Source organism: Thecamonas trahens, assembly GCF_000142905.1.
Source record: "Thecamonas trahens ATCC 50062 unplaced genomic scaffold supercont1.40, whole genome shotgun sequence".
Classification (NCBI taxonomy): domain Eukaryota; order Apusomonadida; family Apusomonadidae; genus Thecamonas; species Thecamonas trahens.
The window spans coordinates 182,012-194,645 of NW_013657640.1; the positions used below are offsets into that span (position 1 = coordinate 182,012).

The 12,634-nt window shown below is 64.9% G+C and overlaps 5 protein-coding genes across 6 annotated transcripts; 2 read left to right on the forward strand and 3 right to left on the reverse strand.

The window, feature by feature from the left end:
• Window positions 1-345: 345 nt before the first annotated feature.
• On the forward strand, window positions 346-2,208 carry AMSG_08380 (GTP-binding protein engA; the record flags this gene model as incomplete). The annotated part of the gene is made up of 1 exon (XM_013899994.1): window positions 346-2,208. The coding sequence occupies one exon, from the start codon at window positions 346-348 to the stop codon at window positions 2,206-2,208; it is 1,863 nt and encodes a 620-aa protein (XP_013755448.1).
• Window positions 2,153-3,787, reverse strand: AMSG_08381 (sphingomyelinase phosphodiesterase C; the record flags this gene model as incomplete). Its single annotated transcript, XM_013899995.1, has 2 exons — window positions 2,153-3,591; window positions 3,778-3,787. The coding sequence occupies 2 exons, from the start codon at window positions 3,785-3,787 to the stop codon at window positions 2,216-2,218; spliced, it is 1,386 nt and encodes a 461-aa protein (XP_013755449.1). The 3' UTR covers window positions 2,153-2,215.
• Window positions 3,788-3,825: 38 nt separating this feature from the next.
• Window positions 3,826-6,960, reverse strand: AMSG_08382 (the record flags this gene model as incomplete). 2 transcript variants are annotated; one of them, XM_013899997.1, is made up of 3 exons in its annotated part: window positions 3,826-4,648; window positions 4,769-5,304; window positions 5,871-6,960. In XM_013899997.1, 3 exons carry the CDS (start codon window positions 6,958-6,960, stop codon window positions 3,872-3,874), a joined length of 2,403 nt encoding a protein of 800 aa, XP_013755451.1. The 2 variants fall into 2 exon arrangements, with proteins under 2 accessions (XP_013755451.1, XP_013755450.1); XM_013899996.1 differs by having other exon boundaries at window positions 3,872-5,304.
• A 361-nt stretch (window positions 6,961-7,321) lies between these two features.
• On the forward strand, window positions 7,322-9,091 carry AMSG_08383 (eukaryotic translation initiation factor 5). The gene is made up of 2 exons (XM_013899998.1): window positions 7,322-7,536; window positions 7,790-9,091. Exons 1-2 carry the CDS (start codon window positions 7,423-7,425, stop codon window positions 9,053-9,055), a joined length of 1,380 nt encoding a protein of 459 aa, XP_013755452.1. The 5' UTR covers window positions 7,322-7,422; the 3' UTR covers window positions 9,056-9,091.
• Window positions 9,092-10,260: 1,169 nt separating this feature from the next.
• Window positions 10,261-12,153, reverse strand: AMSG_08385 (uncharacterized protein; the record flags this gene model as incomplete). The annotated part of the gene is made up of 1 exon (XM_013899999.1): window positions 10,261-12,153. The coding sequence occupies one exon, from the start codon at window positions 12,151-12,153 to the stop codon at window positions 10,261-10,263; it is 1,893 nt and encodes a 630-aa protein (XP_013755453.1).
• Between the last annotated feature and the right edge of the window lie 481 nt (window positions 12,154-12,634).

A 12,634-nucleotide genomic window follows, 5' to 3' on the forward strand; every position in this document is an offset into this window, starting at 1 on the left:
TTAGCTTCCCGTGTCGCGCCAATCGGATCATCCCCCCTCCCCCCCTCTCCCCCCTCCTCCCACCACTCCTCCTCCTCCTCCACCCACAGCCTCTCTTCGTCAAATATGCTTCGGTCATGGGCACCCATGGTGAGGACGGTGGTTGGCCCATGGGTCATGGTTCCTGCACGAATGCGGTCAAAGAAGAACAAGCGGTCGGCGCGGAAGGCCGTCCATGCTGGTCAGCGGGCGGTAGAGGCTCGTGGCGGCGCTCCGCAGCGGAGAGCTCGTCGATCTCGGGGTGAGTTGCCGCCGGCAAGTGGCTCTCTCGCTCTCTCGGCTGATGGTGAAATGAACTGGGGCGGTATGGTCGTGGCTGTGGTCGGCAGGCCAAACGTCGGCAAGTCGACCTTGTTCAACAGACTCATCGGCAGATCGCTGGCTCTGGTCGACTCGCTCCCGGGCGTCACCCGCGATCGCCGCGAGGGCGCCGCATCGCTCGGCGGCATGGACTTTACCGTTGTTGATACCGCTGGTCTAGACGAGCCGGTGAAAAAGGCGGCAGTGCGCGGGGTTCGTGGCGCGGCGGCGGAGGCTCTGGCGATGGAGCAGGTCATGGCCGACAAAGGCGTGCTCTCGGCCATGCTGGAGCAGACCACCGCCGCCGTCCGCGCCGCATCGGTTGTTGCCTTTGTAGTTGATGTTCGCCACGGCATTTCGCCATGGGACGAGTACTACGCCCGCTGGCTCCGCAAGACCCTCGCTGACGTCCCCTCACCGCCGCATCTCCTCCTCATCGCCAACAAGTGCGAGGGCTCGGTCGCCGACGAGCTGATGTTCTCGGACGAGCTCGACAACGGCTGGTCCACCGCCGCCGCCCGCCGCCTCGGCTTTGGCGAGCCCATCTACCTCTCGGCCGAGCACGGTGACGGCCTCGCGGCGCTGTACAACGCGTTGGCGCCCATCCACGAGCAGCTCGCTCCGCCGCCGCCAGAGCCGCCGGCACCGGCAGCAGCAGAAAGCGACGCGCCGCCGGCAGACCTAGCCGACGCCGAGCATCACACCCAGCCGATCTCGGTCAAGGAGATGCGCCGCCGCGAGCGCCATGAGCGCTCGGGCCTGCGAGTGGCGGTTGTCGGCAGGCCAAATGTCGGCAAGTCGACGCTCGCCAACAACCTGCTCGGCACCGACCGGTTTGTGGTCGGCGACATGCCCGGCGTGACGCAGGACGCCAACTCGGTCCACACCGTGTGGCGAGTTCCCGAGTCTCACGCGCATCTCGAGGCCCTGGGCACGCCGCCGGTCTCAGAGGTCTCGGTCACCCTCGTCGACACTGCCGGGATGATGCGGCCGTCGGCGAGTGCAAAATCGACGACGCCCAAGCGGCTGGCTTCGCTCGCCTACCGCGATGCGCTCTCGGCCATCCGCCGCGCAAACGTCGTCGTCCTCGTCGCCGACATCAAGCCGTCGGTCCGTGGCGACGGCTTCCACAACCCGCACGACCCGAGTCGCGCCTCGCGGAAGCGCTCGCGCAAGGCTGGGGCTGTAGCCCGCAGCAGCGATGATGTCGAGAGCGACGACGACCTGGCGTATAAGTTCGAGTTTGACACCGAGCAAACGGTCTTCTCGCCGATGGACGCGTCCATCGCCAAGCGGGTGGCCGACGAGGGGCGCGGCCTCGTGGTTGCCGTCAACAAGTGGGACTTGCTCGGCGCCCACGGCCTGCCGCGCTCAGTCGACAACCCGCACTCGCAGCTCCCGGCCATTGTCAAGCACCTCGAGTCGAAGCTCGCCTTTGTGGCGCCGTACCAGCTTCGCGACGCGCCCTGGGTTGGGATCTCGGCGGCGGCGTCGATGGCGTCGGCCCCAGCACCGGGCGAGCTTGCTCCGGTCGCTACCTCGTTTGATGACCTCTCGTCCATGGCCGCGCTCTCGCCGCAGACGCTCCTCGTCCCGGAAATCCTCTCGGTCTACGACGGGTGGAACATGCGGCTTCCGACCGGCGCGCTCAACGAGTGGCTCGCTGGCATTGTCGGCCACCGCTCGGCACCGGGCAAGGTCCGTTACATCACCCAGGTCGACTCACGGCCGCCCAAGTTTGTGCTCTTCGCCGCAAAGCGCGGATCGTCAACCCACTGGGCCGGGTGGATCAAGTTCCTCACCAACGAGATGCGAGCTCAGTTTGGCCTTTACGGTGTCCCGATCCGCATCGCGGTCCGCAACGGGTGATCCTGCCCTACGAGCACCCGGCGTCGGGAATGTTCCCGCAGTCGGTCGTCGTCGTCATGTCAATGCACTCCATCTTGGCGAGGAGCTCGTCGCCGCATGATGCGTCGCAAGTGTACGCGTTGGCGATGAGGTGCTCGCCCACAAAGGTCTGCCACAGCGACGGCGCCCCCGGAGTCGGCGCCTTTGACGCATACAGCTTGAGGTAGAGCTTGTAGACCGAGGCCACCGAGAGGTCGTCGACGGGGTACGCCTCGCACGCGCTAAAGTATGGTGCCCACGACGTCTTGTTGGCCGCATTGTCGGCCTCGAGCACCGTCCGGTACACCGTGTAGTCGAGGATGCCACCGGCGAGCGAGGCCGAGTAGAGGCGGACCGCCGGGTTGCGGTGCTTGCGCGACGTCACTGATGAGCCCGAGAACTGGGCCGCGATGGGAGCGCCGGTGATGGGAGCGCCGTCGCCGCCATACGCGCTCTCGTCCCACAGCAACGAGATCATGTTTTCGTGCCAGTGGGCAAAGACAAGGGCGTAGATAGCGTCCGAGTACTTGCGCAGGATCTTAACGTACTCGGCGTTGTACTGATCGTGGAAGTTCTGCGGTGGGATGTGGCCCATGAGAATGACCTTGGCCCCGACCGCCACCGCCGCTGCCAGCCGCGCCTTGAGCCAATCAAACTGGTTGAGCGGATCGTCGTCGAGGTTCGGCCGCGAAAGCTGGTTCTCCTTGTACCACAGCACTGTGTTGAGCGACAGGACCGTGAGGTTCGTTCCGGGCAGGCCCTGCGCGTAGTAGCCGGTCGACCGGAACTGCGCCAGCGCGTCGAGCGTCAGCCACGGCGCCCACGCATCAGCCACCACAGCAAGCAGCTCGGTCGACTCGACGTCGGGCAGCTGGCCGTTCGGAAAGACGTCCAGGTTTCCGAGGGTGGGAAAGACCGGCGTGCCAGTCGGCAGCACGTCCTGCAGCGTCCGCGAGGTCGTCAGCAGCGCCGCCAGCGAAGACGAGGCGTCGTCCTGGGTCAGCTTGTGCGGACCCGAGTCGCCGGTCCAGAGCACCGGAATGGGCACGCCGCCGTTGCCTGCCATCAGCGCACGGCTCTCCACCGCCACAAAGTCTACAGCCGACTCGACCATGACCTTGGGGATGTCACAGTCGTACGAGCCCCAGAACTCGGCGATGTGGTCCTTCTTGCCCACCCCGTGTCTATCGCCACCACCACCGACCGCAACCTCTTGGAACTCGTCGCCCACCGAAGCCTTGGGTCGGCAAAAGTGCTTTGTCTCGCACCCGACGCAGTAGAGCGGCTCGTAGTGCAGATCGGTGACCTGCCAAAACACAAAGCCGTCGCCGGATCCGTCGCCGTCACTCGCACCTTCGGCCGCACCTGCCGCGACCGCCACCACCACCGCCATCACCACCACCACCACCACCGTGGTTGTTGCTGCAGAAAGTCTCGGCACGGACACCATGACCAGTGGCACTATGTGCAAGAGAAGTGTGTGTAAAGTGGGAGGGGGGAGGGGCGGGCGGACACGTACTCGACGCAACATGCTGCACGCCAAACAGCGACTGGTGTCCATTGGTGGCTACGCGGGGATGCGGGGATCGGCTGCTGTGGTCGTCGGTGACTGTGGTCGATTACTGCGGTTGGGCTCGGGCTGCGATCAGTAGTATCGGGCGCTGCCGCTGGTGGCAAACATGGAGGAGGCGCCGGCGTAGTGCGACGACGACGTTGAGTTCTGGCGCTGGAGCTCGCGCGAGACGTCCTCGATGCGGTAGTGCAGTGAGGCCGACGAGTCGTCGATCCACTGCAGCGAGTTGAGGTGTGCGTTGAGGATCTGAACAATCTGGTTGATCGGGTTGTCGTCCTTGACACGCTCGGCGTGCGAGGAGTTGAGCTTGGAGATCATTTCTGTGAGCGACCTGCCCATGTGCAAGAGCTGGACATTGAGGTTCTCCGCCAGAGTGTACGCCTGCTCACGCTCATGATCGGCCGGCTGTCGGAACTCGCCACCGCTCTCGTGCTTGGCGATCTCGGCCTCGAGCTGGGTGAGGTTGTGCCTGAGATCGCTCTGCTGCGTGAGAATAAACTCCAGGTTCGAGTTGAGCGAGTCCTGGGCAATCTTGACTCGCTGGACATCGTTGTGCAGGTTGGAGATCTTCTCGCCGTTGTCCACCACCACACGATCCCACTCGGAGATCTGGATCGCCTGGTTGGTAAACGTCTCCACACACTCGCGCAGCTCGGCCCGCCACAGATTGATGATCTCCTCCAGCGACTTGTCGCGGAGCTCGGGCGACACCGTTGGGTCCTTCTGTGCAGACGTGGCTGATGTACTGATGCCGCCGGCCTTGCCGCCCAGCGCAAACCCGGTCTTGGCCCCGCTGCTGCTACTCGCCGCAGCACCGTCTGTCTTTTTGCCGAGTGAGAAGCCACCGGTCTTGGCTCCGCCGCTCGCCGCCGCGCCATCCGTCTTCTTGCCGAGCGAGAAGCCGCCTGCCTTCGCTCCGCCGCTCGCCGCCGCGCCATCCGTCTTCTTGCCGAGCGAAAAGCCGCCTGCCTTCGCTCCGCCGCTCGCCGCCGCGCCATCCGTCTTCTTGCCGAGCGAGAAGCCGCCTGCCTTGGCTCCGCCGCTCGCCGCTGCGCCATCCGTCTTCTTGCCGAGCGAGAAGCCGCCTGCCTTGGCTCCGCCGCTCGCCGCTGCGCCATCCGTCTTCTTGCCGAGCGAGAAGCCGCCTGTCTTGGCTCCGCCGCTCGCCGCCGCGCCACCCGTCTTCTTGCCGAGCGAGAAGCCACCCGCCTTGGCTCCGCCTCCAGCTGCCGCGCCGCCGGACTTTCCGAGCGAGAAGCCACCAGCCTTTGCACCGCCGCCGCCACCAGCCTTTGCACCGCCCGGGAAAGCAAAGCCCTTGCCTCCTGTCTCTGACGCCTTTTTCACCGACGGCTCATTGGCCTTGGGCGCTGCGCCAAAGCTCTTGAGGCCGCCACCGCCACCACCAGCGCCGCCGCCACCTCCACCGAGCTTGAACCCACCACCACCGGCCTTGAACCCGCCACCAGTCTTGCCGGTGCTCTTCCCAAACGAGAACTTGGCAGCTGTGCGTATGTGTGGTGTGGGTGGGTGAGTGTATGTGGGGGTGCATGGGAGGCGGGAGGAGGGGAGGTCGCGCCATCAAGGCGACATGGGAGGAGAGGGTGGGGAAGCTGAGCAGGGGGAAGGAAAGGGGGGGGGGAAGGGGGGGGAAGGGGGGAAGGGGGGAAAGGGGGGAGGGGGGAGGGGGGAAGGGGGGCGTACACATGGTCGCCGGAAGCAAAGAGCAGTGTGTGGTTTGGGGGTTGGCTTGGGCCTGGGCTGGGTAGTGTGGCGGCTGGCGGCTGGCGGCTGGCGGCTGGCGGCTGGGGTCGGATGGGGTGGGATGGGCGATGGCGGACAAGGCAAGAAGAGTGGCTGCGAAAGGTGATGACTCAGCTGGCATAACAAGCGGGAGTTTGCAGGAGGGGGAGAGAGAAGGACGTCAAGGTGAGCTAGTTTCGAGAGCTGCGCGAGCTCCGCGAGCCGCGTGAGCGATCAAAGCCGCCACTGCGGTTCACAGCGAAGCGATTGTCGGGACGGCGGTCGCGCCCGTTGCTTCCGCTGCGGCGGCCGTGGCTGCGTGACGAACCGGCGGAAGAAGCGTTGTTGTCGCGTTCGCGAGAGCGTGAGCGGTGGCGCTTGGGTTTGCGGGCAAACGAGCCGTCCGAGAAGGCCAGCATTTCCGAGGCCGAGATCTTGACGGCGCCGCCGACGACGCCCGAGCTTGCGATGATGATGGAGACGCCGGGGCGGAGCGAGCCATCGGCCGAGCCGAGCGAGGCCACGTATTCGAGGCCGCGACGGCCATCGGAGAGGCGGCCAAAGACAACTTGACGCTTGTCGAGGGCAGGCGCAGGGGCGAGCGTCACCATGAACGCCGAGCCGTTGGCGTTCCTGCGGAACATGCGCGAGCTGAGATCGGCCGAGTCGCCAGAACGCCACGAGTTAGCGTTGACCATGGAAAGCAGGCCGGCTACCGAGTGCTTGAGGACAAATGACTCGTCGTCAAAGGTTGGGCCGTAGATCGACTCGCCGCACGGCGCCACAGTGGCGGCCTGCGCAACGGGATTGCTCGCGCCCGGAACAAACTTGCGGTGGATGTTCCCGCCCTGGATCCACCGTCCAGGTACAGCTGCATCAACGCGGGTACCCTGGTAGTGGAGCCAGACGTCGGACAGCCGCGACCGCCGCATCTCGCCGGTGGCCAGCTTCACAAAGTTCTCCGCCGTCTTGGGCACCAGATCGGCATAGACCTCAAACTCGAGACGGACTGTCCGGGAGCTTGGCCTACGCGTCCCCCGCTCAGCCTCCTCCACTACCAGCTCCAGCCAGACTCGCGGATTCTCCTCGTTGCTGTGGTACCGCGTCGTCCCGCTCCCGCTCGGCAGTCCCGGCACGGGCTTTCCTTCCTTGGCCGCCTTGACTGCAAACGCCACCGATGCCTCTACCCCGTACGCCGTCACATCGTCGACCTCTGCTACCGCTGCAGTCTCAGCCGCTGGCGCCATCGCTGTTTTCATCGCTGTCGTAGTCGTAGTCGTCGTCGTCGTCGTCGTCGTTGTCGTCGTCATCGCGCCGCCCTCCTCGTCGTCCAGTGCCGCAAGCTCTGCGTCCCAGTCGCGTGTGGGCTTGGCCTTTGCCTTGCCACGCTTGCGAGCCCTTGTGCCTGGAACGAACATGCTTCAGATGGGAGTGGGTGGGGTGTGGGGTGGGTGGGGTGGTGGGAGCGGGTGGCTGCGAGTCGCACTGACTTTGGCGCGAGGGGGAGAACAGGGAGGCGGGAGGGAGGGCATGAGAAAGAGGCAAGCATAGCCACATGACCACCATGTCTGGATCAACTGGTACTTGCGTATGTCATGTACACGAGTTGCAGAGTGATGGATGCTAGCAAAGGGGTAGGTGGATGACGGAGGGCTGCGATCACGCGCCTTGGACGAGCCATTACCGAGTTGATGCATCACCTAGAGGCATACATGGCCCGATGACCACCATGCCTGGGTCAACTGGTACTTGGGTATGTCATGTACACGAGGTGGATGACGGAGGGCTGCGATCACTCGGGAAGAGAGCCTTCGACGAGCCACTACCGAGTTGATGCATCACTCGACCAAGAATTAATCGATGGCCCTGTTCAATTAACCATGGTTGCCATTATCGAGTGGGCGGCACTGGTACGGGCTAAGCGACGGGAGAGACGGCCACTTATCGCACCTTCATGGGCTTCACGACGTGATTACGTAACACTAACAAACATGGTACGTATGCCCATGATTCCCTCCATCATCTCTGCTCCATACTTCCTCCTTATCTCCAAATACCCCCATATCAGCCCCGCACCATGCCCAGTATGAGTTGGCTGGCCATAGCAGGCAAAATCTGCCGACAGAGGCGACGTGTTCCTTGCCCCCCTCCCCCCCCCCCCCCCCCCCCGCCCCTCCCACCACCACCACCACCACCACCACCACCAACAGAGAGAGAGACTCATGAGAAGAGGGGAGGGTACTGTAGTCTTCAATCAACATTGGCGGTTCGTCCAAGGACGCGTCGTACCGGTACAAGATGCCCAAGCTCATTGCCAAGGTGGAAGGGCGTGGTAATGGGATCAAGACGCGCATTGTGAACATGGCAGAGATCGCAAAGTGCCTCAAGGTGCCTCCGGCATATCCCACAAAGTGGTTCGGCTTTGAGCTGGGTGCACAGGCGCGGTGGACGGAGAAGACTCAAGCTGCCATTGTCAATGGTGCCTTTACTGCTGCTGATCTGCAGTCGACCCTTGATGCCTTTGTCCAGACGTTTGTCCTCTGCCCCAACTGTGGCCTGCCCGAGATCGACCTCTCGGTCAAGCGCAATGTGGTGATGGCTACGTGCTCGGCGTGCGGTAACCAGGCTTCCATTGGTGGGACCCACAAGCTCTCCAAGTACATTGTCAACAACCCGCCGCCCAAGTCAAAGAAGGGCGCGAGCAAGCAGGCTGCTGCTGCTGCCGCCGCCGCTGACGATGCGGACCCGTTTGCTGGCGACATCATCGACGTGACCAAGACCGAGGTTGCTGACGATGACGCCAACGTCGAGTGGTTCACCGACACCTCGGAGGCCGCGGTCCTCGACCGGCAGAAGGCGACCATCGGCGCCAACAAGCTGCTCGCCGACATCGGCGCCGTCACCATCGAGCGCGACATTGCCGACTCGGTCGCCGCCTTTGAGGCCTGGTACGCCGAGTCCGACCGCGACCTTGGCGAGATCGAAGCCTTCCTCGACGACCTCAAGTCAACGTACGCCCACAAGAACGCCGAGATTGTGGGCGCGTTCTGCGCTGTTGTCTGGGGCGACGACCTCTTCACCCAGCTCCCGCATTACGCCGAGATCATGAGCAAGTTTATCAACGGCACCTCGGAGCAAAAGGTTGTCCTCGGCTGGGTCGAGCGCGTGTGCGGCGAGACCCACCGCGATGCGCTCCTCAAGTACGTCGCCCACATCCTCAAGCACCTGTACGAGCTCGACCTCGTTGATGAGGAGGTCATGCTCAAGTGGGCCGGCAAGAAGAGCTCCAAGTTTGTGCTCAACAAGATCTCGGTCGAGGTCAAGACCGCAGGCGCCCAGTTCCTCGACTGGCTGGCCGAGGCCGATGACGAGTACTCGTACGAGGACGACGACGAGGACGACGGTGAGGACGCCGGCGCCTCGCAGGTCACCGAGCGCTTTGCCCGGGGCGCTGCTGCTGCCCCTGTCGCTGCCAACGACGACGACGATGACTTTGACATTGACGACATCTAGATATCTCGCTTCAGAGTAACACCTCCCGATCCCCCCTCGTCCACACCATCCCGCCGATCCCTCCGCCTGTCCGCCGACCCGAATGCCTCGCTGCTGCCGACCGCGCCAACTGCCACCACTTCACCGCCCTCTTCCCCCCCCTCCCACCCACCACACCCACCACCCACCCACCACACCCCTGGTCATGCGACCCATGACGAGTGCTTCGGAACCCCGGGTGGTGAACGCGCTGACACGGCGGCTGATGGCGGCCCAAGCCCGGGTTCGGGAGCTGGAGAGCGAGGCAGCGGCGGCGGCGGCGGCAAGGGCGGCGGCCGAGGTCAGGGCCGAGGGCTCATCGATGGACGCTATGGAGGCTCGGAAAGCGGCAGAGAAGGCAGGACACGAGGCTGAGGCCAAGATGGTTCATACGTTGCGCTCCCTGGAGGCCCAGCTGGCTGCCGCAGATGCGGCTACCTCTGCCCGGACCCACTCGCTCGCCGCTCTGGCGGCAAAGCTCGCCGATGCATTGGGCGTTGAGCGGCTTGGTGCGGCTGGCGGCGGCGAGACAGAGGCGCCCGAGTCTGATGTCGTGGACAATCATCTGGGCGCACTGGTGGCGGCAGCAGCGGCAAAGATCAGGTCGGCGGCTGCGGCTGGCGAAGCGAGCGTCGCAGGCGGAGCATCGGAGATGGCGGCAGAAAGCGGAGCGGCTGCAAGTGCAAGCGATGGGAGCGACGATGTGATGTCAAGGCTGCGGGCGGCGGCGGCGGAGAATGAGATGCTGCAAGTCGAACTGGTGCTGAGCCAGGAGGCTGCTATTCAGGCGCAGCGCGAGGCCAAGACGGCGCAGGCGGCGATGGACGAGATTACCTCTGAGCGCAACGCGCTCAAGCTCAAGCTGCGATCGATCCTCACTGACGATGGCCAGGGAAGCGAGGTGCTGACGACCAAATCGCAGCACGGCGCAACCATCGAAGATCTCCGTGCCCGCGCCATGGCCCAGCGCAAGGCGTTCCAGGCCTCGCTCTCTGAGCGCGAGCGCGCGCTCATCGAGCTGCGGCAGACAACCACGGCGCAGCTTGACCGCAAGCACGCCCAGGTGGTCAAGCTCTCCTCACAGCTGGAAAAGGCCAAAAAGCGGATCCGTGAGATGTCGACCCAGCTGGCCAAGGCCAAGACCATCATCAAGGCTGCCAAGAAGAAGAAGAGCAGACAATAGCGTGTTACTCGTCGTCGTCGTCGTCGCTGACAACCTCACCCTCCTCCAGCTCTTCGGTGGCAGCCAGGAACTCTGCTTCTGCAGCAGCCATGTCGTCGGCGTCGAGCTCGACATCCAGCTCGACGTCGAGCTCAGCGTCGGCCTCGGTCAGACCCTCGGGGATTTCGTCCATAGGCTCGAGCGCAGCATCCGCGTCGGCATCAGCGTCAGCGTCAGCGTCAGGGACCACGTCGGCGTCGGGGGCTGCCACGTCCATGTCTGCTGGTTCGGCCTCGGGGTCGGATTCAGCCTTTTGCTCGGCCTTCTGCTCTGCTGCTTTTGGCTTGGCCTCGGCCGTCTCGGTGACACCAGGCCAGAGCGGAGCGTCATCATCAAAGGAGAGGTGCGGGTTCTGCCAGCGAGCGGCGGCATCGTCGACGTCCGAGCCGAGGGCCGAGTAGACCTCAAACGAGGCTTGCGAAGCAACACGCAGGGCCTTCCACATGTACTTGGGGTCATTCTTGCGCTTGTACTCGTCTTCGATGGCGTTTTCCGGGTCGGCATCGTCGACAATGGGTCGCATGATGACCTCCATAGACGGCGGGCGCTCGGCGTCCTCCAGCGGCGTCCAGTTGTCCTGAGCCTCGAGCAGATCGGCGACTTGGGCGACGGGGTCCGGCGGCGGCGGGGCAAAGCGCGAGACCGGCTTGCGCTTCTTGGACGGCGCAGCAGCGGCCGCCGCCGCCGTCTCATCGGCGAGCTTGCGCTTGCGCGAGAGCGGGACGGCGGCGAGCTTGACGTCGCTGGTTGCGGGGCGCTCGTACGGCTTACACGAGTCGAACTTCCATGACAGCCAGGCGAGCTCGCGCTCCATGAGCTTGGTGACGACGGCGGCAAACACCTTGCCGTCGGGCGGAGTGGCGCGGATCTGGGCCATGGCCTCGGCGTGGAGCTCGTCGAGGGCGGCGTTCTGTGCGGACGAGAGCACGACCTGCTTCGTCTTTGTGGCAGCCACGCGCAGGCTCTGGATAAAGATAAGGTACTGCATCAGGATGTGCCGGCGGAAGAACGGGTCCGAGAGCTCGAGCGTGATGAGCCGCGATGAAGTGAGGAACTTGCAAAAGTGGGCCGAGATGCTATCGGTGTTGTTGCTTCCGGCCTCGGTCTCGAGCTCCATGCCGACCGGCGCGTCTGCGGCTGCGCGGCGGTAGACGGCGTCGTCGCTCTCGTGAAAAGGCTGAGTGGCAAAGGCCTTGAGGACGAGCCGGGCGGTGTCGAGGAAGGTCGGCCAGGCGGATGGGGCGTCGTCGTCGTCGCCGGCCATCACCGCCGCCGGGTTCTTGAACGCCTCCTGCAGCGACCAAAACGCGCGGTAGAAGCCAAAGTCGACAGGCGGGTCGTTTGGTCCGCGCTTGCCGCCAGCTTCGATCTGGACCTTCCAGGCAGCGGCGGCTTTGTCGTCGGCAGGCGGGGCTTCATCGAGCGCGGTGGTGTTGTCGACGTTGACCCGAGAAGTGAGGTTGACGCCCGAGCGCTCCGAGAGCGGAAAGGCCATGGCGAGGAACACGAGGATGCGTCCGCGGAACGCGTTGTCCTGAGCCCGCGAAAGCCTGCGGAGCATGTCGTTGCAGGCGCGAAGAAGAGCGAGGCCGGCCGACTTTGCCGCCCGATCGCCCTTCGGCCCGTCCAACAGGCGGCCGACCTGCGGCAGCGCGTCCTCCAGCCAAGCAAAGACCCGCTCGGCGTGCGGCACAACAAGACCAGCGAGCACGTCGTCGATGAGAGTAAACAGTCCAGCGCCGTCCATCAGCGGCGTCTCTGCAGTAGCCAGGCCCGCGGCATCGTCCAGCAGCACCAGCAGCGGAGCAACGCCAGCGGCATCATCACCGGAACCAGGCTGCGAGCCAGCAGGCGACATTCCGACCTCTGCCAGCACTTCAGCCGCCCGCAATCGAAAAGCAGCAGCCACAGCATGGGCATCAGCCGCAGCCTCGGTCACTGTCAGAGTCAAAGCAGGGAGCGAGGGTGACGAGGCGAGGGCAGCCGCCACGGCGTGTGTGGCCGAGGCGTAGAGGGAGGTGGTGGTGGTGGTGGTGGACATAGGAGGGGGGGAGGGGGGGAGGGGGGGAGGAAGGGTGGGGTGGGTGGTGGTGGGTGGGGTGTGGAGTGGGGGTGGTCGGGGTGGTCGGGGTGGTCGGGGTGGTCGGGGTGGTCGGGGCGGTCGGGGTGGTCGGGGGGGCTGTGTCGCACTGAGGTCGGTCGCCGGATAGGGGGGGAGGGGGGGAAGGGGGGAAGGGGGAGGGGGGAAGGGGCTACGCCAGACTCAATACCACACTCCACGCCACCCTCTACACCACCCACCACCACCACCACCACCACCCACCACCACCACCACCCCA